Raw genomic sequence first — 27,340 nt, 5'->3', positions numbered from 1 at the left:
ATAAATTGCTGCTGGGAAGCAATAACTGGGACAAGAGGGAATAGATCTGATTATTTTGTCAGTTTTTCATTTACACTAGCAGCTGGCAAATGCTTCTCTCTTTTCAAGAGAGAAAACCTCTGACTCTCATGGTCAGAGGTTACAGCAGTAAAGCTGACATTGATTTACAGCAGATAATGAGTTGTGCTCTGATTCTTTTAAGTCTCCTGGAAAGTGCTAGAAATAGCTGCTTTGTCAGGGTGACCTAAAATGCTTAATCATCATTATCTCTAAATAAAAGCAACATATCTCGATCCTTACATAAATTCATAAGTATCAATGACATGACTGACAGGATTTAACCACTGTAGAACAAACACAGTTCTACATGGAGAGCAGATTGATCAGAATGTGATGTGGCACTCATGGTCTTGGGAGGCTGGCAGGTGCCATTTCAGTGGCTTCAGAAAACAGGATAAAATGCTATTCACTTCAGACAGGATTCATCTCACCCAATTTTAGCCATTTAAAAGTCAAATGTTTAGTATGCAAAAGTCATAAAAATCTTTTCGCACCCAGTGAAAAGGAAGATGCACATCCAACTGTTTGCCCCAGTATTTCAGGAAGATAAAAATTTCCCAGGTTGCTTCTTTCTGCTAGGAAGGAGCTAGCAGATGAAATGAGATTGATGTTTCAAGTTGAATGAAATGGATCTCACACTTTATAATGCATAAGGAAGTTTTTATATATCATTGCATGGAACTGGTATTGTATTGCAGGCAAGAAGCTTAATTATGTGATAATTTAAATTTCACAGCACTTAAGAAAGCAGACCTACTTAATAGTAGGACAAAGCAGTTTAAAAAAAGGAATAATAAAGAAATACTGGATAAAACCAAATTTTCTACCAGTTTTGGTTAATCTGAGGAACTTGTTGCCCTTGATATTACTAGGCAGATTATAAAGAGAATAAAAATATGTTCCATTAGTTGGCTGCATTTCAGAAAATGCCCCCACAATATGGATAGGATTGTACTGTAATCATCCAATACAAAGTCTGTTAATGTTTCATGGTTTATTTCTGGTCTTTGCTTACCACAAACATCCAAGTATTTCAGTAGATTTTCGTCAAACTGCAAGTGTAAATCAAATGCTGCCATGATATTTCACAGTGAATACAAAAAAATGCCGTTGGCAATGCCATCTGGGATAGTGGAAAAAGTAACAGCAACACAATCTGTAGAGGTGTTAGGAGAAACAAAAACTGCAGGGAGCAGTCCTACAAAGGACATGTTGTGTAAACCTATGGACACTTTATTTTTAAAACTTAACACCTGAAAATCGCACAGTGACACTTCCTAAAGTAGTGGTAATGCTGAAAAACAAGCACAGAACAAAACCAAATCACTCATTAACTGACAAACAGGTGATGTCAGGTCTGTGTTTCACAGACATTTTGCATTGTCGTAGTCTTACTGCCAGCACAGATACTCTGGTTTTAGCTACCCAAATGTGTGATTCCTGATGTTCCCTTGGTGCATTTAATGTCAATGTAAAAGTCATATTTAGACCATTCATGAGTTCTTAAATATAAACAGTGATTCCAGCAAAACCGTCTTAACAGACCAGAACTGTGGTATCAGATCTAAGAGTTTAATTAGCAGCACATTTGACTTTTGCACCATTTTCTTTTCAGTAGGCTCATGAATATTTATATGTTAGTTCATTGGCACGTGTGTAGAAATGTTGGAACCCTGGATGCTGAGAATTTTAAACTTACTGTGCTGACACTGACCCCCAAAAGAACACTGCATTTGACCTGAGACTGTGGAGAAGGCTTCCAAATTTGAATTATAGAACTGGGATTGTGGGTGTGGAGTTTGAATAGAAGTGTGTAACATCACATGGTGGAAACTGTATGAGTTTAAGGTTTTAGAATACAGTAATATATATAAAGCAAGATGGAGGTTTAGGGTGGAGGCTAGTAATAGGAGCTTGGAGCTAGGTCTCATGAGCTCTTGGAGGTCTTATTTCTCACCCAAGATAGCTTAGCTACCTTTGGAGACATAAAATCAGCAGGATGGCTTCTATTGCAGTGTTGGAAATAAAATGTTTTCATAAAAGGCAAAATAACAAACTCCTTACAGAGAAAAACTGATCCAGGTGCAAGAGGTTCTTGCTCCTGGTAAAACACCTCACAAAAGCCATTAGTTTCTTTGTTCTCTTCTTTTTCTAGTAAATTGCTCAGAGGGACTTTTTGTCTCCTGCCCAATTTTGGCTCCTATCCTTAAGTTTGAGGTGAAGTTCTTCAGGCCTATGAGATGCCTTTTTCACCTAATCCAGGAGAGAAACTTCTGGGCTTCTTTCTTTTTTGAGGGGACAAAGGATCGTTTTGTCACTCTGTCAACAGGGGGCACATTCCTATAGAGGCTGGTTCTTCTTCACCTTCTTTTTTCTGGATGTGGGTGGTATTGTGTAACTGGATAAAAAAAATCAGCATTGCGGGCATGGGTGGTTGATTACTGGGTTAAAAGTAAAAATAATTTAGGTGTCATTTCTTAATTAGACGGTTTATCCTTAAAAGGCCTTGTAGAGAAGGAGATGTGGCTCCATTTTTAATTTGTTAAAGAGAAGTTCTGTAGGACTCACAGTTTGTGAGGCTGTAACATAGATAAGAACTGATATATATCTGAGTCCCAACGAGAAATACTATCTAACTATGGAATCCTGACTTTGGCAGGAAAGAGGCAAAAGAATGGGCACAGAAAATGCAGGTTGTATTTACTTTTCTCCCAATGCCCGTGTTTTCAGGCTGGCAGAAATCGCCCACTCCCTGCTGAAGCTGGCTCCTTACGACACGCAGACCATGGAGAGCCGCGGGCTCCGGCGCTACATCATGGAGATGCTGCCCATCACCGACTGGACAGCCGAGGCGGTGAGACCTGCCCTGATCCTCATCCTAAAGAGATTGGATCGTATGTTCAATAAAATTCACAAGATGCCTACGCTGAGGTGAGCAGGTGGTCCGGAAACCCTCTGGGGTCCGTTTCTGATGTTGCAAGCCTTGAAGTGTGGGTACGTCATCTGCTGTCGCGTTGCAGTGAGCCTTTACCACATACCAGAGAATTACAGGTGTTTTTATCTCTGTAAGTGTGTTCATGTTGATGTTTTTGTGGTGTCTTCTGGTAGCAGAGTGGTTATTAAGAGCTAAAGAGAGAACTTCCAGAAATGTCATTTTTATTTCCTGAAAAGAAGTCTTCAGATTTTTTTCCATCTTATTGCCCTTTTAATTAACTTCTGCTGTGAGTTTTTTAAAGTTAGACTGTAGTAAGAGTATTTCTAGCATGGCAATACTTGTAAAGACAAAAATAGTCAGGAGCTATGCTGTAGATTCTGATTGCTCCCTAGTAAAAGGCAAAGAACTGCATCAGCTGCTTCAGGTCCATGCCTAGTGGAAGCCTGGTAGATCACACAGTGACATTATGGTACATACAGACTTTGGAAACTTCAAGAAATACTGACTGTGGAGCATCCCTGATTGGAGGCAGTGGTAGAAATCCAGTGCTGGATGGTATAAAATCACTCAGAACTGTGAATTTTCCAGTGATCTGAGTAAAAAGAGGCATTGGTCTTGGTCACCCTCATGGGCACATGTCCTCAACTGCTTGAATGGCACTTCATTGGCAGTCTCAGCTGAGAAGCCAAATCATGTTAGAGAACATCAGAAGTATATCCCAGTAGGAATAAAAGATGGAACAATAATAGGGAGGTGATATCTTCTTTCTGGCATCACTATCCTTTTCTTTGGCTAACCTGCTTCAAGAAACTCCACCCTTCTAGGGAATTCAGAGGCAGAAATTTTGGTGCTTCTCTGTCCTGTTGGTTTGAGTCTTTGCCATGTCTTGCCTGTTTCTCATTCATTCCTTCTTTCCCCGGTCATACTTTCTACTGCCTCAAAGGCAGGTAAGGCTTTCTGTTCCTGAAGATCTTTCTTCCTCATGTTAGCTGAATGGACATCCATAAATTAAAATTCCTTTCATATTCTCTCTCTCTATGCCTGTACCTCTGCTTGGCTTAAATTACCCTTTTGTCCACAAAAGGACAGCAAAGCCACTGGACCAAATGCAGCAACTAGATTTGAGCATCATTGAGTCAAGAAGTCTCTTTGGGATGGGTCTGGGTGCAGGAGCCCAGGAGCCATCCCTTGGGGTACTCAGGGATCAGAATCTTACACACTGCCTCCTGTGGGCATCCCACTCCAAACCCAGTGTCTGCTGTAATTGGTGGATGTGTAAGAACCAGAACAAACCTCTGTTCTGGGGATTTAGTGACAGTGGATGCCCAAAGGTGAGATTTATTTTGGTCTGGAGAAGAGTTTGCATAGAGAACACTTGATTCCCCATGTGGCTCTGAGAAGTCACCTGAAGAGCTTGACTGGGGTGTTGTTTAAGGCTTGAGCTGGCAAGCTGTGCCAGCCTTTTGTATTTCTGTCCAGTAAATGCAGTAGCTGCTGACTTGTGAACTACAATGCCAGCAGAGAGTCAGACCCTGAGATGAAGGGGGTGAACCACTTTGATATTACCTATGCTTATGATTAAGAAGGGAAATCCTTTCAGCATCTGGCATAATCCCTAAATTTTGTTTTGGGGAGGAAAGCCAAGTGTCAGGGCAGAAAGCATCCTGGAAAGAAGGGTCCTGGAATGAAAGATTCACCCCCTGTGCTGCAGGATGTGGAGATGAAGATGATACAGCTGGGCCAGTTTACATTTAGTGCAGCGTGTCTGGGAGTGACACTGAGGAGCAGCCATAGGAGCTGCAGAGGATCCCACAGAGGCACTCAGGGTGGTGAGGTTTGTTCCTGACAGCGGGAACATCCAGGAGGCACACGAGATGGAGTGCATGGTGTCGGCACAGCAGGCCTTTCCCCACACAGGCACAGCACTGTACGGCGTCCCTCTTCAGCGGCAGGGAAGCACCAGGGAGTGAGCTGAGCTCCTGCCGTCAGGGGAGCGGTGTGTGAGGGCAGCCCCAGCGCGCTGTGCCGCGTCTTTTGTCTCTGCTCTGTGCCTCTGTGCCATTCCCCACACAGGCACACCTGAGGCCGCTGTGTGGCCTCCCTCACTGGCAGGGAAGCATCAGGGAGTGAACTGCAGCTCCCGCCATGAGGGGAGGGGTGTGTGAGGGCAGCCCCAGCCCGCTGTGCCGCGTCTTTTGTCTCTACTCTGTGCCTTTCCCCACACAGGCACAGCACTGTGTGGCGTCCCTCCTCCGTGGCAGGGAAGCACCAGGGAGCGAGAGCAGCTCCCGCCATGAGGGGAGGGGTGTGTGTGGGCAGCCCCAGCCCGCTGTGCCGCGTCTCTCGTCTCTGCTCTGTGCTCTGTCCCTCCGGACCAGCGCTCTCCCTGCGGGCACTCCGTGCTGCTCCCGGACACCCATCGTGGCTGTGTGACACGTCTGTCACTGTGTGTCGGTCACCGTGTCTGGGCGTCTGGTGGGGGGCAGGAGCCCGCGGCTAATGGCACCTACTGTTGTATTGCAGGCGCCAGGTTGAGTGGGAGCCTGCCAGCAGTTTGATTGAAGGGGTTTGTTTGACACTTCAGAGGCAGCCTATCATATCCTTCCTGCCTCACCTTAGGTCTCTGATCAATGTCTGTGTCAATCTGGTGAGTAGCCGAGCGGCAACCCCATGAACCTTTGCTAAACCTTCCTTCCCCCAGCTGTTGGTTTCTCTGGACTGAAGATGACAGTTTATTCCCATTCCTGTCATTTTGCCTGTCCCCTTTACCCCTCACGAGGGGACTCTGCAGGTGACACCAGAGACAGGAAGGTTCATTTTTGAAGTGGTGCATGGGGAGATACCGTGACCGGCAGCAGCGGTCGAGCGATTTCTCTTCCATCCCTTCCCACGCACCACTTTGAAGATCGGCCTTTGCCAGACTGAGCTGAGAGCTGAGGGCTGCAAGTTGGAGAGTGGGGTGGTGGACATTGCACACACCTGGTAGATGGGGAGAGGGGGCACTGGGGATACCTACCGTCCCCAGTGGGAGAGCCCTGGTGGCTCTGCCAGAGGCCAGCGGGTGCTGCATAGTCAGAAGGGTTTGCAAGGTGAATTGACTCCACTGTTTGTAATGTCCCTGGCTTGATCTGGTACAGGTTTGCACTGTACAATGTTCAGATCCCTCTCTTGGTGAAGTTTATGCCCCTAAGTGTGGTGTTTGTGAGGTTTCCAGGATCAGATAAGAGATGAGGAATGTGACTCCATGTTCTCAGAAGGCTGATTTATTATTATATTAATTATATTCTATTCTATTGTACTAAAACTATACTAAAGAAAGAGAAAGGATACAGACAGAAGGCTTAGCAAGAATGAATAATAAAAACTCGTGATTGACTCCTTGGCGTCTGACACAGCTGATGGTGATTGGTCATTAAGTAAAAACAATTCACATGAAACCAATCAAACATGCACCTGTTGGTAAACAATGTCCAGGCCACATTCCAAAGCAGCCAAACACAGGAGAAGTGAATCAGATAGTTGTTATTTACATTTTTCTCCGAGGCTTCTCAACTTTCCAGGAGAATCCTGGTGAAGGGATTTTTCAGAAAATATGGCAGTGACACCTAAGAGTGTTGCAACAGACAAGTGATATGGGCAGAGTTTGCCTTGTCACTCAGTGGTAGACTGCAGTGTTTCTGCAGCTGTTGCACTGGGGACAAGCCCCTACTTGGATATCCATGTAATCCAGCCACTGAAGCATGCTTTCATTTCATGTGCAAAAATACAAATTAAGGGGGAAAGGCTGCACTAAAATTTTACTGTTATTGGGGTTTATACCATTTTCTCCTTAGAGCACAAATGTTATAACCTTATCTTGCAGCTTACCAAAAACATTTCAGGATTCACCAGTGCTCTGAGGGCCTTTAAAGACAATGATCACTAGCTAAAATGCAATGTCAGGTTTTGCCAGGTTCCTGTCCTGCAAGTCAATTCAGCACTCATTGCTGCAAGGGCAGGGAAGCTCCAACCTGTCAGAGCCCATAATGCAAACCTGGGCCCTCAGATTACTTAAGAGCTGTTACATGGGGAGTTTGCTACACAGCCAGCTCAAGCAGGAGTTTGGAATGGCCTTGCAGTTTGTCAAGCAGGCATGGCAGATTGAATCACCCCAGTGAGCTCTCCAAGGATCCCACAGTAAGAATTAGCCAGTGCTGTAAAAATAGCAGAAAGCTCTGTAGTGCTGAAGTGCAGTCATTGTGCTTATGTTCTGCTGGCTGGGAACAGCAGGGAGAGCTACCAGGAACACATCGTACTTACTGCTACAAGTGTTTTACCTTATTGCACTGGGAGCTGTGGGAGCACTGACTGCATGGTGTATATCATGTATAGACCCCAAAGCCCAAAAATCAATCAGCCAGAAAAGTGGGGAAATATCTCAATGATAATCCATAGTGATGTAAAGAAGGAGCTCTGACTCTTTCCCTTCTAAATTGTCCTTTGGTTTTCTGGCAAAAAACTGGTTACTGCCTTTTTCCCCAGGCTGAATTTGGAAAAGAGGCATGCTTTCATCTCCCATGAGCTTAGGTGTGGCCAGGTACCTTCTCCCTGTTCCTGTCATCTGGATGTGTCTGGTCATGGTGAGAAACAGGCATATGCAGGCCTGTGATTTAATTGCTCCTGAGGGACACATCACGAGCAGTACAAATAACTCTCCCCCAGAAGTGCTGTTTCCCTGTGGTGATTATTCAGGGAGCTCCAGACAACCAGGTCACATGCAGGTGACTCTGCTTCAGACAGTCAGCTGAGAGGAATCATGCTCAGAGTTCCCCCAAACAGGCTGTGCTTGAGAGGAATCTGAACATTGTACAAAACCTGGCTTCGGTCAGACTTAGGACATTGTTTTTCAAGCAAGGGAAGGGAAAAGATGTCCACTTTCAATGCAGACTTTTTGCTTTGATGACAGATTTTTATTTGTTACAGTTGTCAAATGACATATCCTCCAACTCTAGCTGTTCCACCAGTCCAGTGCTGGTCATTCAGGGCTGGTACTGGGTACATTTACAAATGTACCGGGTTCCCTGTGCACTCCTCCCATCCATGCTGGTTCCCCTCTTCCCTCCTCCCTTTCCCTGCTAGAACACCGTCCCCTCACTGGCCCCAGCTCCTGCCAGGACCACTGGGGGGGCTGGTCCTGCTAGATCCACCCCAGCTCAGTGCTCAATGAAAGCACCTCCATTTCACTGCCGTTGGAGGATATGGCATGGGTGAAACTGTAAGCAGGCAGCTGTGGTGATGTGCTCTGTTTGTATTGCAGGTGATGGGAGTGGTAGGACCCTCCAGTGTGGCTGACGGATTACCCCTTCTTCATCTCAGCCCTTATCTCTCGCCACCTCTGCCCTTCAGCACAGCTGTTGTCCGGCTTGTAGCATTGCAGATACAGGTGTGTCTGCCCTGGCCCACGGCCAGGCCTCTAGAGCTTCTGGTTGAGGCACCAACTCATCAGTGCTCTGTTTGCTTTCTGCAAAAGCTGGGCAAAAACTGTGGAACGTGCACCAGAAATTAATGAGAAGCGACATGTAAATTCTCCCTTCTTTCTGAAGGCTTGAACTGAGCTCAGAGTTCATCTGTTGGGGCCAAGCCCACAGCAAGCATCCATCAGCTTAACTCTGCCATTGAAATCCAGGGAGTTTGGCTGATGGATGCTGTGTAAGGCTCTGACAAGCAGGTCAGGATTCTCTGCAGGATCTAAGGAGTTAGAATCCTTCTGCCACAGGAGGATGGGCCCTGGCTTGGGTCACATCCCTTCCTGTCTTCCTGTGGGACCATGTGTGTAACTGAGAGCAGGGTTTGAGCTCTTCTGCTCTTAGCTGAGCTGGTCACACAGTGTGCCAGCACAAAAAGCAGGGCAACTTGGCTTTTCAGCTGCTGACACAATGGTATCCTTGTTGCCAGAATTAAAGAAAAAAGTTCTAGGCTTTTTGGAGAATTTCACCACTGTTCCTTTCTTGTAACAGCACTATAACTTTTTACAGAGTCTTTCTGCCTCAGTGTCCCTTTCCTTCCCCACTGGCATGAAATTAGTCTGAATGGTGACCAAAGAAGTGACAAATTTCCTTATCTAGCTCCAGCTTGCATTTTAAAATGTGCATTGGTACATCCAGTTGAATACTTAGGCAGGTATTTCTGAGCAGCAGGGTGGCTTGGGGAGGAAGGCTTACAGGGACCAACACACAAAGCTGTCCCTCAGAGCATGAGGTACAAAAGGACTTTTTGGTACAAACTGACACAGAAGGAGAACAGATTTCTTCCAGCTCTGAGGTAATGGTTCTTTAATCAAAACAAATTAAAACAAAAGGCTACTTTCACCTGCTGTGAAATATTATCTACTAAAACCCCAAAATAGATACCAAATTAATATCTTTTTAAATTATGGGGAACATTTATTATGCTTTTTTCCCCTGTTCAATCATTTGTGGGCTTAAATGTAATGAAAATTGAAAGGGTCAGGAAAAACACGAGTCATAATTCCCAGTTGTATTCCAGCAGAATACAAAGCAGAAGTACTTCACACCCCATCAGAAAACATCTCCTAGAATTTCTCAGCCCAGGTGTGCAAGGTTGAGTTGCATTTCACAGCTAAGTCTGCAGCAAATGGGATGTTGTAAATGAGCAAAGGTTCTAGTGACAGCCATCTGAGTTCCCTCCTCTGAAAGAAGGTGAAAGACCTTTCAATCTAAGCTTGACTGTGTGTCAAGAAGTAAACATGCATTTTGTTTATTTTTCAGGAGTTCATTCTTTGTCTCAGGGAGGATGACAGGGCAGCACAAAGTGAGGCAGAATGAAAATATGTTTTGGGAATAGCCTCCATGTTCGGACAGGAGAATATTTAGATAATGTCATTTGTGCAGTTTCCTCTGTTCCTTTTTTATTCTCTGTGTCAAATCCTGGTACCACTCAGAGCAGAGCAGAGCTCAGGACTGGCACTCAGCTGACTCCTGTGGGATACATGTGATTCTGTTAGTGAGGACTGGGAGTTAGGAGTGCAGGCTGCTGATGTTTGGCTGTGACACGAGCAGGTGATCCCTGTGCTACCCTGTGAATTCACTTCACTCCTGACTGAGTGGTCTGAGGGCATCTCATTCAATCAGGTTACCCAGGCTGGTGTGGTGCTGTGTGAACAGGGATCATCACTCCCTGCAGTGACTTGTGTGTGTGATCTGCTGATGAAATGGTTTAATCCTTTTTTATTATTACTGCACAGGCTTTGAAAGAAGATTTCCCCCTAAGCCATGTCGTCTCCCCATTCACCAATCAGGAAAGAAGGGAAGGAATGCTTTTAAACCTACTGATTCCATTTGTGCTCACAGTAGGATCTGGAAGCAAAGGTCTGACTAATTTAACAAAAAGAATTTTTGTCCCCCTTTTCTGACAACTGATGTTTGCACTTTCCCTGCTCTCTGTATTTTATTTTAATTTTTATTTTTTAATTTGGTTTTCTGTCACTGGCAGTATGTCAGCTAAGTGCCCTCTGGGTCTGAGACTGAAAAGAGCCCCACTGGGATTAGTTATTATTTCTTCTCTTTATTTCAGCTGTGCCTTGGTTCTTGTGTCAGGTCTCACACAGATGTGCTCTGCTTCTGAAACTGGAGTGCAGGGCGAGACAAATCTGTTGTAGCAGAAGTCACAGAGGGGAGCAAAGGTCACAGAAATTGTGTGCTCCCGTGGATCACAGTTTGCCCAATCCATGCCACTTGTCTTGCACAAGTCCTGCTCCTTGCTTTCTGCTCTAGAGGGTGTTCACTGGTAAATCCCTAAATGAAAGCAAGGAGTAAAGGGAGAGGGGCATGCCAGAAGGAAGTGGGACCACTGAACGGGATATTTCTTTGTGCTGTGCAGCTCTGTGTTTGTGTGTGTTTGTGTTGGTGCCAAAATAAACTTTGCCTTTGCTTGCAGGAGGAGAAGCAGCATAACAAGGTGTGGGGGACGGAGTTTTGGCTTAGGGGACATTTGAGATGCACCCCATTTTGGAGCTGAACAGGGTCTGGATCTTTTGGGTGTCTATGATGGCATGCAGCCTGACCTTTCTCTCTCTTTCCCCTCCCGCTGCATCTCAGACAGCCCCTGGCTGGAGCAGCCTGAGGTCCTGCTGCTGCTCCAGACCGTTATCAATATCCTCCTGCCTCCTCGCATCATCAGCACTTCCCGCAGCAAGAATTTCATGCTGGAGAGCTCCCCCGCCCACTGCTCCACCCCCGGGGACGCGGGCAAGGACCTGCGCCGGGAGGGGCTGGCGGAATCCACCAGCCAGGCTGCCTACCTGGGTGAGTCAGGGCTCCTGTCACCACTGGCAAGGGACAGAGTGCTCAAGGCTGCAGAGAGCACCAAAAAGGAATTAAACTGGAGATGCAGCATCACTGAGGGCAGTCAGGCCTAGACAGGGACAGTTTAGTCTAAACAGCTTCTCTGTTTCTGATTTTGTGAGGGCATTTATCTGAAGATTTATACTTGGCTCCTTGTTAACCCGTATCTGAGGAATGGAGTAAATCTGATGAAAAATTGGCAGTTCACCCCTGATTTTGTCCCCTACCAAAACAAGCCATGATACAGATGTGTAATGGCTGAGAAGTCCTGGCCATCCCATTAAGAAAAATGGAGTACTCAACTTCCTTTCAACAATTTGCAGGCCTTGCTGTTTTTACCAGACCAGGGGAGCATGGAAAGAGGGAGATTCCTTGTTTCTCCTGTGAGCCAAGTGTTAATCACTGCTCACTTTAATGCAGAGCATTGTTTTGAACTTGGTTGCTGTTCATCCCCATTTGTAATGCCATGCTCTTGCTCTTGTGAATTACTGCCCTTGGTTTACTGGACCATATTTGTATTTAAATTGCAGTGTGGCCATGACTCATGCAGCTGCCCTGCTAGAAAGGTTCTTGTCATCACCCTATAAATTATCTGCAGATTATTGTGCTCACTGTTGTGTGGCTATGCTTGGTCAAGGTTTTTGAAGTTGTCTGATCAGCCAGGGCTGTATTCCTCCTCTGAGCTGTTTTCAAAATATCTGATTCTGAAAAGACAAAGTAACTGCAGGGAAGGGAGAGGGAACAGCAGAGCAAGAAAGAGCATACTTAACAGAGGAAGTTAAGTATGAAGTAGAAAAATTTCTCTTGAATGGGACTGCCAGTCCTGATCCTGAGGCCCTTACTACTGGAAGGCTGCTTGCTCCTTCCCTGCCATGTTTGGAGAGTGATGGAGAAGCCAGCTGTGACTCTGAGGTGTGCAGGCAAAGCATGCCCGTGTGGGTTCGTGCTCCCTGTGGCCCCCCTGTCCTGCCCCCAATGCCCGTGAGGGACACTGGGGACATGTCTGACTGCCCTTTGCTGGTGTGTGTTCCCCTGTAGCCCTGAAGGTGATCCTTGTTTGCTTTGAACGCCAGCTGGACAGCCAGTGGTACTGGCTGAGCCTGCAAGTGAAAGAGATGGCGCTGCGCAAGGTGGGAGGGCTGGCCCTGTGGGATTTCCTCGACTTCATCGTGCGGACACGGATCCCTATCTTTGTGCTCCTCCGGCCCTTCATCCAGTGCAAGGTAACACTGCTTTGGCTCCTGGTGTGTCACTGCCTGAAGGCAAGCTAGCCCTCATTGCCCAGCTGAGAGCACAGGAACAGCACTGCTGGAAGAGCTCCATGCAGTGAGTGAGTGGCCTTTCAGAAGTCAGTAGGCCTAAGAACCCTTTGAAATGAAATCACAGAGCTTTTTCCTAGCCAAAACTACAGAGCATGCCAGTCATCCAGGAGCTCTGATCCATGGAGTACAGCTAGTCTTAGTTCCTCTGGAGGGGGAACTGCATGTGGGCTTAATTCTACAATGAAGATATTCAGAGCCCTTGGAAGGAGTGTGGATGTGCTGAACCTGGGAGGGTGTTGGCAGAAATCTTGTAGTAATCTCTCTTCTGCACAGAGCTGGGCAATACAGCTAACAGCCAGGAAGGACCACTCCCCTTTCCATCTCTTGGATGAAGGTTCTGACAGGACTTTAGTGGGTGAACAGGCAGCTGCTAGTCTAAGGCATTGTGGAGATGTTCACAGGGGTCCCAGGACCAGGGAAGAGATGAGAATGTTGACTCCATGTTTCAGAAGGCTGATTTATTATTATACATATTGTATTAAAACTCTACTAAAAGAATAGAATAAAGGATTTCATCAGAAGGCTAGCAAGGAAAGCAGAAGAATGATAACAAAATCCTGTGTCTGACTACAGAGAGAAACAGCTGGACTGTGATTGGCCATTAATTAAAAACAACCACATGAGACCAATCACAGATCTACCTGTTGCATTCCACAGCAGCAGATAATCAATGTTTACATTTTGTTCCTGAGGCCTCTCAGCTTCTCAGGAGAAAAAATCCTAAGGAAAGAATTTTTCTTAAAACATGTCTGTGACAAGGCATCTGGGTTTGAGTTAATCACAGCTCCTTGCCAGGTACCAGGTAGACTAGCACATGGTACTCTACGTTATTTAGCCTAGTCTCTCAGACAGACTAAATTGTCATGGAGGAAGAAAGTGTCTCATGATAGGATTGTGAGCTTAGCATAAGGGAGCCCTCCACGTACCCTGTGCCACTGAGGTTTTGATCTCTGTTCAGTCAAATGTAAGATTTCCTCTGAAAGATGGGTGGAAGCCTCACAGACGGAGTCAAAACCTCTTGCCTACAAAGCCTGCTGGCTGCAGGCTCACGCTAGCCTGGAGACCAGTCCCAGTTCCCTGGGCACCATCTCCCTGCAGTGCTAACTGATGGCACTTTTGCAGCTGCTGGCCCAGCCAGCCGAGAACCACGAGGAGCTGAGTGCCCGGCAGCACATCTCGGACCAGCTGGAGCGGCGCTTCATCCCGCGCCCGCTCTGCAAGAGCTCCCTCATCGCCGAGTTCAACAACGAGCTCAAGATCCTCAAGGAGGCCGTGCACAGCGGCTCTGGTAAGGAAGGCAGGGCCGGCTCAGGGCCAGCAGCCCGGGCTGGAACAGCTGCTTGCCCCTGCAGGGAGTTGTGAGGCAGAACCTGGCCTCTGCCTTAATCAGGAATGGGGCAATCCACACACACCCTGCCAGCCTGGCCCTGGAGCTTATGCTCAGCCTTGCCACTGAACAGCCAACAGAAGTCCAGGTTAGTTGTGAAATGCACCTATTTGTGCATCAAATCTGAGTTCCCATTCCAGGCTCAGCTGGCTTGTGCAGCCCCAGTGCAGTGAGTCCCTCCACACCACTGTAAAGCCAAAGCTTTGGCTTTACACTGGTGTGGAGGGACTGTGCAGAAAGCTCTGGCTGTTCAGCAGCAGCAGATCTTCCTCCTCTTTCCTCCTGGTCTCTTTGATTTTCCTCTACTGTGACATCCAGATCAGCATCCCTGAGCTGATGGGGCACTTCAGAATTCTGTCCTGCACAGGGAGAGACTTTTCTCCAGTGACAGCCATCCTTGTTGCCACGAGGTGGCAGCCACTGCTCATACATGGCAAGTGGTTTATGTATTTAGTTCTTAGGAAAACAAATTCAAAAGGAAATGCTTCAGTCTTTTTTTTTCTTGGCAATAATTTGCTTTGTTTCTAAATGTTGAAGCTAATCTGTAAAATACAGGTTGTGAAAATCAGGCTGCATAAGTAAAACAGAGATTTTGGAAAGGTGAGGTGAGCAAGGCAGCTGCTAGTGCTTCATCACCTCTGCCACCCCTGTCACAGTATCGCAGAATCATCAAGGTTGAAAAAGATCTCTGAGTCTTTTCCAAGTTCAACCTTTGCCTGATCACCACCTTGTCAACTAGATCATGGCACCAAGTCCCAAGTCCAGTCATTTCCTGAGCACCTCCAGGGGTGGGGACTCCACCATTGCCCTGGGCAGCCCATTCTAATGCTTATCAACCCTTTCCATAAAGAAATTCCGCCTTTCCAGCCTGAGCCTCTCCTAGTGCAGCCTTGCAGAACATTTCCTTTTGTCCTGTGTCTCCACCTTCCTGTCAGGAATTTGTAGAGGGTGTGAAGGTCCCCCTGCCCCATTATTCCAGGTTCCCCATATGCCAGGAACGCTTGGCTTGCTGTTGCTCTCCAGTGCCACCAATGACTTGGGTTTGGTTTTCCCCCTCTTGCGCAGCTTACCAAGGGAAGACATCTGTCAGCACAGTGGGCACCTCCACGTCTGCCTACCGCCTGAGCCTGGCCACCATGTCCCGCTCCAACACGGGCACGGGCACGGTGTGGGAGCAGGAGAGCGAGCCCTCCCAGCAGGCGTCGCAGGACACGCTCAGCCGCACCGACGAGGAGGATGAAGAAAGTACGTGGCCACACACCACGCCCCCAGCACTGAGGATGTTTTCTTCATGCCCAGAGGCCGTCTGGGAGGGGAGCACAGTTGCCCCCGTGTCCCAGTGCGAATAAAAGGGCCACAGGAGCAGGAGGTTGAGCAGGTGGTACATGGTGTTGAAGTTTGGGCTGTCAAATACCTCTTCATTGCCTTCTGAGTCGTGGCAGGGGAAAGGGGTGGGCACACGGAGGTTTTTAGTGCCTGATGTGCAATTGCCAGTGCTGATAAGGCATTGGGCATCCAGGCCTCTCTTTGGCCATTGTGACAGTGGGCAGGGGCTGTGGCTCTGTATTGGGATCCTGTTCCAGCAGCATCCCCAAAAGCATCAAACAGAAGGAATGAAAAGGAGGGGCTCAAAAGAAAGGCCCATGCAGTTACAGTGGAATTGCCTTTTGGGAAAGAGCAGTTAGCCTGAAACACTCTGCAGGTTCAGCCCAACTTTATTTCACCACTAAAGTAATTCACCACCATTTCACCACTCAACTATTTCACCACTTTCACCACTAAGTGGGATCACCACCAGACTTTGTACAATCCACCCAGAGCTTATACATGGTTCAGCTATTTACTCGCTGTGACAAAATGTGGTTTCAGCCTCAGATGAATTCTGAGCCACCCTGTGGAATGGTAAGTGGCATCTTCCTGTCTGAACTGTGGCATTATTCCCTCAGCCCTGCCTTGGATAAATACTGCTGTAAAATATTTCAGTACATCAGAATGGAAAAAAAGGTCAAAAAGAGGAGAGAAAATTACACAAACCCACCCCTTTGTTTTCTTTACTTGTAATTAACAGGTTGCTGTGGCAAAAACCACAATAAAGTAATTTCTTTCTGGATACTTATAAAAATTGAAACAGTACTGAAAGTTTTAAGCAGTCCTGATTGCAGTCCAGCTGTCTGCATAGTTCTCTTGCAGTATCATCTATTTTAGTCAATTTATCCAAATTTTTGGTTGCATTTTAAAATGCATGCCCTGAAGGGTGTTGAAGGGTGTCAGTTCTGCATTTTGCTGTCAGGTATTTTGGCTTTTTTGTCATAGTGCTTTGCTAGATCATAGCAGCAGCTTATTTGACAGCAGGAGAATGTCCAGTTATAACCTTAGTACTGGAAACACTGTATGTTAACAAACAATTTATTAATCACAGGAATTAATCCCTAGTGGAAGCTGAATTCTGCAAACATGTTTTCCTGAGAGCCATTTAAAGAATACACAAACCCTGTCCCTTGTTTGTCAGGTTCCTCATCCTGCAGAGGTTTATGAGTATGTCTTTCTGCACAGTGGCTGTAAATCTAATAGAATATTCCAATTTGCAGGCTTGAGCTCTTGGTAAGTGAATGCTGGGTACTCCTTTGGCATCCTGTTATCTCTTGACAAGTGTTGGGATGCAGGTGGGGTTTGGAGGTGGTTGTTTCCTCTCCTTTCCTGTTGTTTCTCTCTTTCTAGATGACTCCCTGAGCATGCCCAGTGTGGTAAGTGAACAGGAAACATACCTTATGGGTGCCATTGGGAGGAGGCGGTTCTCCAGCCATCTCTCCAGCATGTCTGCACCTCAGGCTGAGGTGGGCATGTTACCCAGCCAAAGGTAAAAACATGGGCTTTTCACCTTCCCCATTTTAATAACCAGAGCAGAAATGGCCCAGCTACATCAGAGAGGTGGGGTGGTGGAATTGGTGCCAGCATAGTGATGCTGAATTTATTCATCCTGGAATAGTGTTGGACCAAGGGTGCAGGGTTGGAAATAATGATTTTCCAGGGTGATCTGTGTTGTGTAGGGTCCATAAGAACAAGCTGTCATCCCCAGCAACCTTCCTCTTAAACAGCTTCTGAAACACTCTACATTATTATTTCTCTCTGCTGCCACTGAACTGCAAAAGGAAATGTGGTTTTTGGGGTATTCATTGAACCAGGGGGCCATACCCAGTGTGTGTAGGAAGGAATCTTGAGAAGCTGGGAAAGAGGGACAGAGGCAGCTTGATTTGTTTTCTTCCATGTGTTCTTTGTCCTTCCTAAGAACAGTAACTAGCTCATCACAGAAACTAAATGCTCTGTTCAAAGATGGGATTTAATACTGTTTTAAACCTGAAATACTTGTTGATACAAATAACTTTGCCTTATTGCTGGCTGACATGGAATAGTGAGAAAGAGCCTGTTGGGAAATGCTCATCTTTAGATGATGTGGAGAGAGGTTTTGCATTTAAACATGATTATTTTTTCCAAATAAGCAATGTTTATGGTTTTATTTGTCTGTGACATAGTTATCCAAGGATATCTAACAACGGATGTATTAATTTATGCTATTTCCTTTGAACCTTTAAAAAATATATTCTACATTATGTCTTCACAACCCCTGGAAAATCAAACAACATTGTTCCCTCCCCATTCTTGCTTGGAGTTAAAGAAATAACCTTGATAGATGAAGGAAAATTAACAGTTGTGGTACCTACCAGCAGAGATAGGAGAAGTGATTTACAGGGGAGAAATTACACAGATTTTATCTGGGAGTTTTCACAGAAGGACTTACAGGAACTCCTTTGACTCTTGAACACAGTTGATTCAGTCCCTTTGTTCCTTGAAAAATTAATATGCCAGACTGCATTTTCCTCAATCTTTTACTGCCATCTTCAATGCATAAACTTCATAAGAGTCACAGCTGACTGAGAGCTTTGTGCTATCCCAAATCATGGTGGTGCTGAGAAAAAAAAGTCTTTAATTAACACAGAGCTTCAGTCTCTACTTTTTAAGTGTATGATATAGCAGGAGAATCACTTTTCATCTGGGTAGGGGAAGGACCAGCTCAGCAAGCATAATCATAGTCCTCAGCATCCTGCCCTTTGAGTTATGGATGGTCTCTGGGCTTTCAGACTGCCTCACAAATGTAAGCTAATTAATGCTAAGTAATATTATTACTGCTTTCCTGCTGGTAACCCAGCAGACTACTTTCCTTCCTTCTTTCTTTCTTTCTCTTTCTTTCATGTTTTTCCTATGGCCTGAGCAGGCTGCTCCTGCCTCCGGGCTGCATTGGAATTGTGCCCCTTTGCCAAGACCCTTGCCAGCTGTTTATTTACAGTTTCATTGCACTGTGAGACCTTGTTTCCCAGATTTTTGTCCTTAGAGTTGCACCAACAGGAGAGTGGTCTATAGCTCATGGGAGATAGATCAGCCCTCCGTCAAGGAAGTTGTGGCTCATGGCGAAGGGAAAAAAGCTTTCTCTGAAGCTGAAAGTAAATAGAACTGGAATAAACCAAAATGCTGCAGGAAAATAGCTTTGAAAGCAGTTCCCTGCCTTATTTCCTTTAGAAACACATCCTGTTGAGCTTCTCAGCTCCCCAAATCTCAGCAGAGATGTGGAAGGCTTCATGCAGTGTGAACTCTCTCTACAGACTGCTGCTGTTACCAGATGTTCTTTCAGCTCCTCTGAGTCATATTTGTGCCGTTGAGCGTGTGAGACCAATGAATGTTACTCTCCTCTTTTTACCTTTTTTTATTCCTTTGATATTTTTTATTTCCCTTGAAAACAGAGACAAGCGCATGCTTTTTTGCATTTTCTTTCCCTAAATTCTTAATCTCCCTGCCCCTTCCTGCAGTGAACCTAATGTCCTCGATGACTCCCCGAGCCTGGCCACTGAGGGCAGCCTCTCTAGGTACAGTGTGAACACTACCTGTGTGTCAGTGTGTGTGCTGGGAAACGAGCTGTTCCCAACCTTCTGTCTCTTCCCCCTCACCTTTTGTCACTCTCTCCATCTCTGTCTCTTGTGGCTCATCAATATTCAGGCCTGCAAGTCAAAGGTGTAGCAGCCCACCTTCAGTTTTCAGCTTTGATTGCCAATAACTTTGAGAAAGGGAAGGAAAAAGCTGTAGTGAATGAAGCAGCAGGCTGGCCTTGGGGTTTTCCCCTTGTTTAACAATTGCTTGGAGGGCATGAGAAAGATGATCCACGAGGCATTAGCTGTGTCCTGTTAGAAGCATTAGTCTGAAGGCTTATGTAAAATGGAGACATCTGTTTTTTCATTCATCTCACAATGCTGTCACCACAAAAGACTTCATATCAATCTGAGTTTTTTTACCATTCACTGATAAAACTAATTATGGTAAGTCCTGTGGAATATAGTGTTTTGTGGGTGCTTTACAATAATTCTCATTAATTTTGCAAAGCATTTTCAATTCTCAAATGACACCTTAGAAATCTTGCAGGTGGACACCATAAATACATATCTGAAATGGCTCTGTTAGTGCTGGAGTTCAGGTCTAGCTGTTCCTCATTGCCCACAGAGAGGGGAACAAACACAAATGGGCCAGGAGTGAGCTTAGAAGGGAAGGCTGCACCTTTAACACCCAGATCTGTCATGTAAATCATTCTCCCTGCCTCTCAACCCATCCTCTTGAGGCTGGAGAGCTGCTGTAGTCCCAAGAGCACCTCTGTTCCCTCCCAGGAGAACACGGCCCCGTACACTGGTGACACAGAGGGAAACTTGCTGTTTCATTCCTGCACCATTGGAAGCTGGGGATATGTTGAGAGGCGTTTGTGTGAATGGTTTCTGTCCCATTAGCTTGGGTTCCCATGTTGGTAGTGGCTTTTTGGGATGGGGACAGGCTGCTGTGTTTGTTTGCTCACTCTCCTGAGCTGACCAAAGGAGAGTTTATCACCAGTGCTGTCACCACAATGAGCTCATTCCATGCAACGTGGTGTCCTTTGTGTGAGTGAGCCCTGCTCTGGCAGACTGCTCTGGGATGGGTGAGGAAAATACATCAGCTTCTTGGCAGAGGCAGGAGTGCTGTTACTTTGTTTTTGACAAAGTGGGATGGACTGCATGGCCATCTGAGCTAAGGAGGTGAAGAGAAATCATTCAAGGAACTTCTGTGTTGTGCCTTTAGCAGCACTAAAATCTCACTGCAGTTTTTAAAGAGGATAAAGTCTGTACCTGAGCTAAGGCCATAATGACCTGACACTTGGTTACATCAGTGTTGGTTTTGAAATGTTTTGATCTTGGTAAGTAGGGGGCAGCCACTCCTAATTACAGTGGTGAGGCTGAGTACTATGAGACACCTAAGTCAACAAATGTGTTCAAACACAGTAATTTATTCTGAACCCTGAATTGTAATCAGCTGCAAAATGGGCTCCTACTAATTCCTGTCCCAAAAATTTTCTCTAGGGACCAGGACACCCTGCTCTGTGGTACAGAGATCTAAAGCAAATGGGGGAGCAGATGCACTTGGGAGTCAGTTCTGCTGAGGTTTATTATCCTTTAAAGGAGCATGCACTAATGTCTTCAGGACGTGCACCAATGCTGCAAAGAAGGAATGAAGACACTGCAAATATGTCTGACAAGATTAGGTTAGATCTCTGTGAGGAGGAAAAGATGTTCCAATTGCATTGTTAAATGTGAAAATTGGATTCCTCCTCCAAAGAACAGCAGTAATAAAGCAGATGTTGCAGAAGCTTATTCTGCTGTGGGGATTATAGGGCAGAGTTAATTTGTTTTTACATTCAAGAATATTAGTTCTGAATAAAGCAGGTTTGAGTTTTTCTGATGTAACTTTTTAGAATCACCTAAATTCATAAGTTGTTTAGTCATAACTGAGATAAAGAAATAAACAATATTTACTAGGGATTAGACCCTTATAGAAGGTAGGAGCCTTAAATAAATTAAACAAATTATGACAAATATAAAAATAATAAAGTCTGTTTCCTGTTGTTCTATAGCAGTTAGACACAGCCTTGGAGAAAAGCAGGGAAGGCAGGAAGGGGAGAGCACTGAAGTGCTCAGCCAGCTTGGGATGCAGGGCTGAGGAGCATCCTGATCTGTGTTGTGGTTATAATCTGAGAGGACAGGATATTTCCCCAAATCAGAAGGGAAGAAGGTGAAGCCACTGTAAGGGAAATCTGTTGCACAAACACATTTCTCTCTAATGTTTGTGCCTATCCTAACTCAATGGCTCCTAACAGAAAAAATCAGATTGAATCCACATTGCCAGGGCAGTTTCAGCAGCACATTTAATGCTAACTGGGCTGGGATGTGTCTGGAAATACAACATATTTAACCCATTCTCCACTGCCTTTGTCCACCAACCCTCTCATTCATATGTCTAGGGACACAAAGAGTGTGTGCTCTACCATGATGGTGTGGCAAGCATGTACATCTCTTTAATAGACATTGAAACTCATTGCTTCCTTTGTTTTGTTTTGTTTGTTTGTTTTTGTTTGGTTTGGTTTCTTATTGGTTGTTTGTTGGGTGGGGGCTTTTTTTTGCCTGCATGGTTATGTTTTCTTTTAATTCCTGAGCATCACTTCTTTTACTTGCCAGCCTGACCAAGTTTGTTTTGGCCCCCACTGTGTGTCACTCCTTGTAGGGCTGGCAGGATGCATCCATAAACTTGGGCTGGTTTGATCTTTGGCTCACCTGTGCCCTGTGTAATGGGAGTAACATTGGTGTGCAAATAAACCCCTGACAGAGATACTCAGAGAATGACAGAGCATCTTTGTGTTGGGCAGGAAAAAAAAAATCTTGTTTCTTATTCCCAAATGAATCTGGCTTATGTCCTTTAAAAACTGTTCTTATAGATCACATTGGCATAGTGGGGGGAAATATACAGTCAGCTGAAAAGGGACTGGATTTGGTTCAAGTTTTGTTCCTTGGTTGGGTCCCACGGGCTGTCAGATAAACAGTGTATTCCTGGTCAGGTCTGGTAAACAAGGAGAGACAGAAAAGGAGGGAGGACAGGCTGCACAGAGCCAACCCTCTGCTGCCATGCTCCTTCTCACAGAAACAAGATGGGTAGTTCTGTTCTTTGATGTGAAAAGAAACCCTCATGAAGAGAAAGCTGAAAATTCAGTCACTCGTCTGAAATTTGTGGTGTTTAGCATTCTCTCTCTCTCTTTCCTTCTTCAAAAAGTGGGTACAGAGAGCAAAAAGCCACAGCAGGATGTGTTGTGCACAGGCAGCTCTGCAAAACAGCTCTGCTGCTCTCAGGGCCACCATTTCCCTGCGAGAGGTATCTGCAATTTTAGCTTGTGAGAGCATTCCAGATTATTCCAATTTGTGTAATGATTCAGTACTGGAAGCAAACATCCACCAGCTCACTTCACTCATTTCACTTATGTTATAAGCCAGGCTGAAAATCCCAGACTCCAGCAGGAAGACACAAAGCGCAGCTTTTTTCTGCTTGCCTATTGTTTGTCTCCAGTGCATGGGAATAGTTTTTTATCTTGTGTGTAGCCTCTGTGCCCTCACACAGTCCATGTTTACCTGTTATCTAAGGCCTTTTTCAAGTGGTTTCATATCACATGTGAAGTGAGTTTGTTTCAGCACTGTAAATACAGATACAGTATAGAATATAGATGCAGTCTTTCTGCTACAGGCATATCTCCTTCCTCACAGCACTAAGAGTTCCTTCATCAGAAATTGTAACAATATTCTCAAAGCTAGTCCAGCAGACATTTTTTTTCAAGAACTTCCCCAGCTAATTCCTACTTCACTCACATAGTGGCAAAAAGAGTAAAACACTTGTCGAAATTCAGAAGAGTAAGTTTTTATGTAATCCTAGGAACAGAAGATTAAGGAAATTCACCAAGCAATTTCAAGTAGTCTGGACCACAAATATAAAGACTAATTGAAGTGCAGTCTCTGCTTTAATAAGGAATGATGTGATGCTTTTGGACTTAGCAGTCATATGTGCTGCAGTCACTGAGTCAAGAACATATTCCTGCTAATAGGAGGTAATCTAAGGGCTCTGCTTATCCCTAGGCAGGTGTTTGTGTGGTGTTTAGGATGCTTGCTATTTGAAGCAGCTATAGAAGAAGCTGGGATATATGTTCCAGGGACTGGTGGTTTCATTTGGAATACCTAAGGAAGAAAAGAACTCAAATGTATCTTAGAGGTTTTTGGCTTTGAGCTTGCTGAGGCTTTTCCTCTTTTTCCAAGGCAGAGCAGCTGTGGTGAGATTGCTGAGGGCATGCCCAGGATTTTCAGGCTGTAGTCTGTCAGTCAAAAGACAAACAGCTTCAGGGTTCCAAGATGTCTCTCCCCTCGAAGCTGCTCACTGTCTCCCCTGTAGAAGTGATGGAGCCCTTGTGATGAACACATGGACATGGTTCAGTGCAAAGTCTGGCTTTAGTTTAAATGAAAGGGAGGAAAGAGTAAGGCTTTCAGATCAGGTAACAAGACTTTGCCCCATCTTGGTTTGAAAGACAAATGTTTGCCTCCCTTGGAATGGAAAATATGACCCACCTCCCTCTGAATTATTAAAACTTTGAAATTAAGGGGCTTTTAGGCAAAAAATTCTTGTGGTATCTCTGCCTCTCCAAGAGAAACCCCTGCACCCTTCCCATGGAAACTTCTCTTGTCTCTCCTGAGTATTGGTTGTTATGGTTTCTTAGTGACAGATGGGAAAAAATTCCATGAGAGAGAGAAAAGGAAGAATCCTAAACCCCAACAGCCCCAAAGCAGAGCAGGAAACCTTCCATGTTCTGTTCCACCAAACCTTCTAAGGACAATTGGTGACTTCTGTCAAAGTGAAGAATGAGGTGCTCAGATGACAAAGCTTTTTGAGCCATCCTCCATGTCTTGTCTGAATGTCCCCAGGTTTGTCTTCTGCCTCCACCCCTGCATGGTCAGTTGATTAGCCTGACCATGTTAGTGGCACTGACAAACTCCAGGCAGATCCAAGGGAAGTATCTAGAGAAAATAATGTTGTTTTCCTTTAGATTAATGCAAGCCAGAGACAAAATGGATGCAACACTGAATCTTGAACACTGTGTGTACCAACTATAGCTGGAAGTTGCTTAGATAGGACATGTTGCTCAGTGGATTCCAGTCTGGCTTAAAAAAAGCAGCTGCCTGAGTTCAAACCAGTCTGTCATAATTCTTAGTGACTAATGTAGTCATAAGTGTCTCAGCTAAAGTGTTTTGTGACTGCTAAATGTCCAGTGTTTAGAAGCATACAGTACTTTGATAAAAATGAGGGGAGGCTGGGATTTTTATATTAAGTAGGTTGGATGGTCAGTTGGATGGCAGTATGAGATGATACATAGCTGAGTATGTTTTATTGCTAAAGTTTCTTCTACTGCAGGTTTTCAGATCAAAAAGCTGTGTCTATCTATCAATCTATTGATCTAATTTTTGTTTACTTGTCTCTTTTGTTTGTTAGTCACAAAAAGACTTGAGGCTGCAAGTGTTGAGTGTGGGGGCCTTGTTCACATAACTCATGCATCCATTATGTGAATGGATCCTTTGTCACTTTGCGTTTGTTTTTTGTTTGTTGACTTAAATTGAAATTAAAACCAGATGACAAAATTGTGATGAGGCCACAGAATGTTGTTTGGAAAGGAAAAAAATAGCTGTTACAACATTGTCCTTGAATAAAGGAAAAGCAGACAAGAAGGCTTTTGATCTAGGAAGCTGATGGTCCTGCCTTCACTGATGTGGCAAAGGATGCAGAGAAGTGAGTGCTGCTCAGTGGAATGCATCAATCAATGACTGAAAACTGAAACCTGCAGTTATTTGTATTTGGATGCTACCTGTGCGTGGCCAAGTCCTGAATACCATGACTCCACCTCCCACCCCTTCCCAAGCCCCGGAAGCCACAACCCAACAGACATGTCCCCTCCCATCCTTCAAAGATAGTGCTGCTCTTTGAAGTGACTGTGCCATTAGTGGTTGGTGGATCTCTTGTTTATTTATTTATTTTAGTCCAAATTGCCAGGACACCTACTAGTTATGCAGCGTGCTTCTGTGCTTGGCCTAATGCTGTCACCCTCTGACAGGGTGGCAAGCGTGCAGAGCGAGCCAGGACAGCAGAACCTCCTCCTGCAGCAGCCCCTGGGGCGGAAGAGAGGCCTGAGGCAGGTGAGGACATGGGCAGTAATGAGCAAACCTCCTCTCCTGCTCTGGGATTTGGTTTGGCTTTTCTTGTATGGGGCTGTTTGGACATGAGGTGTGGATGGGATGTGTCACCTCTACCTAAATTTTGCAATACTAGGGCGGTCCCTTGACTTAGCAGGGACCATAGCACAAATGGTAGGTGTGAAGGCAGGCAAATCCCTAAGAGAGGAGGTGCCCTTTGTTTTAAATTCCCCAGTCTTTTCCTCTGCAGTCTGTTTTCTTATTACTATTATTAAATGATGGTCATGCAACCTGCCCTGCATTACATTCAGTGTTGAAACTGAAAAGGCACAAAGCCCAGAAATGTCCTTCCACATGAAGGAAATGCGTGAGCCATGGAGACCTTAAAACACTCTAAAAGCAGAGTGAGGGGACATGAGAGGTCCAGAGAGTGATGTTCTCCCCTCAGAGGAGAAGCTGTGCAGGATGTGCCCACACACCAGGCCAACTCTGTGTTCCCATGTTCAGCTTCGCCGGCCGCTGCTGTCACGTCAGAAGACTCAGACAGAGCCTCGGAGCCGTCACGGAGCTCGGCTTTCAACCACCAGACGGAGCATCCAGCCAAAGCCTAAACCCTGTGGTAGGGCACTGCTGCACTTCCAGAGCCACACTGGGAAGCAGAAAATGATGTGGTTTGAGCTTAAAGGAATTGTAGGTTGTTGTATTAAAGTGAAGTCCCAGCAGCTTTATACTTTTTCCTATCCATCCCCTATTTCGAAATCCACCCCCTCAAAACACTTTGATGGTTTCTCCAGAGGTTTTCAAGGTCAAACAGGACATGGGCAATGAATGATCTTGTTTCCAAGAGTTATGGAGAATTTAGGGGATAGGTTTCCTCTAGTCAGGATGCCTCATCCAAAACCTCCAGATGTGCAAATCTGGAAGTATTGAGAGTAGTAGAAAGAAGGACATGGCCCATCATAAGCTTAGCAGTGCAGAGCTCTAAGGACTGTACATGGAAATGAATGTAGGACTGTCCAGTCTGTGCTGTGTGTTTCCAGCAGTCAGCACTGCCAAGCTGAGCAGGTGGCTGCATTCTGTACCACCTGAAGTGAGCAGTGAGCTTTGGAGGAAACATCTCCAACAGCAAAGGTTCCTTGTGAACTTGCTGGGTTTCAGCAGGAGTGTGCTGGGGCAACACCACTGCTGGAGATGTTTGAAACATAAAAGTTAGCAAAAAATAATTAAAAGCAGGAATGGGAATATCAATTTTACTGTAAAGTTTTTAGTTTAGCTGTCTTTACTCAGCGCTCTTCTGTTATTCCGGGCTAGTGGACTGAGTCTGCAGGAATGAGGGGCTATCTGTTGTACTTTTTTTCCTTAGACTTTCAGCAAAATCTTGGGCAATTCTCCTGTCTTTTTGCAAGCCAGCTTTTCTTTTATATTAGAGGGCATCACATGGGAATTCAACTCAGTTTATTCTTCTGGAATGGAAAGATGTTATGGGTGGTATTTTTCTCATCAAGCCATGACAAGGATAGGTGTGCTGGCTAGACTTCAGGAGATCCCAGAGTATTGCTGTGGCTGTAGTGGAAATCCCGGAGAAAAGACTTTTAGATTAGACAGCTTATATAAAGATGGAAGGAACCACAAAACCCTATCATCCCCATGGATTCTTTCTCCTCTTCTCTTGTGTATTTCTTCCCGAATTTTAACCCTGAGTTTCCTGGGTTTGTACCCTCCAGCGGAGCAGAAGCGCTCGGTGACGTTCACGGAGGCTCAGCCTGAGGCACCCCCGACCTGCCCCGCGGAGCCGCCGGCACAGCAGCAGCAGCAGCAGCAGCTGGGCTGCAGCCACAGCAGCCCCCCGGCCGCCGGCCAGCAGGAGCCGCTCGGCAAACGCGGGCTGCCTTCCTCGCCTGCCATCGTCGTGGCTGATCTTCACAGCCAGGTAACGTCACTGCTGGGTCTGCAGCCTGTGTCCCTGCACAGCCAGGCAATGTCACTGTTTGCAGCCTGTGTCCCTGCACAGACAGGCAACGTCACTGCTGGGTGTGCAGCCTGTGTCCCTGCACAGCCAGGCAATGTCACTGCTGTGGCTGTGTCTGCAAGCAGCATGTCACGTGGCGCGTGTCCTGCACAGACAGGCAACGTCACTGCTGGGTGTGCAGCCTGTGTCCCTGCACAGCCAGGCAATGTCA

At 45.7% G+C, this 27,340-nt stretch overlaps 1 protein-coding gene across 12 annotated transcripts in view; it reads left to right on the top strand.

The window, feature by feature from the left end:
• The window catches only part of UNC80 (unc-80 homolog, NALCN channel complex subunit), a 122,682-nt gene that overhangs the window by 91,549 nt on the left and 3,793 nt on the right, over window positions 1–27,340 (top strand). For 10 of the 12 annotated variants that reach the window (XM_064718786.1, XM_064718785.1, XM_064718790.1 and 7 more), the window contains 13 exons: window positions 2,791–2,991; window positions 5,519–5,642; window positions 8,292–8,417; window positions 10,239–10,362; window positions 11,092–11,298; window positions 12,376–12,560; window positions 13,782–13,947; window positions 15,112–15,291; window positions 16,765–16,903; window positions 18,906–18,962; window positions 25,082–25,163; window positions 25,668–25,779; window positions 26,885–27,090. In XM_064718786.1, coding sequence (XP_064574856.1) covers window positions 2,791–2,991; window positions 5,519–5,642; window positions 8,292–8,417; window positions 10,239–10,362; window positions 11,092–11,298; window positions 12,376–12,560; window positions 13,782–13,947; window positions 15,112–15,291; window positions 16,765–16,903; window positions 18,906–18,962; window positions 25,082–25,163; window positions 25,668–25,779; window positions 26,885–27,090 — 1,909 coding nt within the window. The remainder of the gene's footprint in view (window positions 1–2,790; window positions 2,992–5,518; window positions 5,643–8,291; window positions 8,418–10,238; window positions 10,363–11,091; window positions 11,299–12,375; window positions 12,561–13,781; window positions 13,948–15,111; window positions 15,292–16,764; window positions 16,904–18,905; window positions 18,963–25,081; window positions 25,164–25,667; window positions 25,780–26,884; window positions 27,091–27,340) is intronic. The other 2 variants (XM_064718788.1, XM_064718796.1) reach the window with 1 other exon arrangement.

Source organism: Zonotrichia leucophrys, chromosome 7, assembly GCF_028769735.1.
Source record: "Zonotrichia leucophrys gambelii isolate GWCS_2022_RI chromosome 7, RI_Zleu_2.0, whole genome shotgun sequence".
NCBI classification, from domain to species: domain Eukaryota; kingdom Metazoa; phylum Chordata; class Aves; order Passeriformes; family Passerellidae; genus Zonotrichia; species Zonotrichia leucophrys.
Note: the sequence above shows the minus strand (reverse complement) of the source record. Positions and strands in the feature narration are given on the sequence as shown.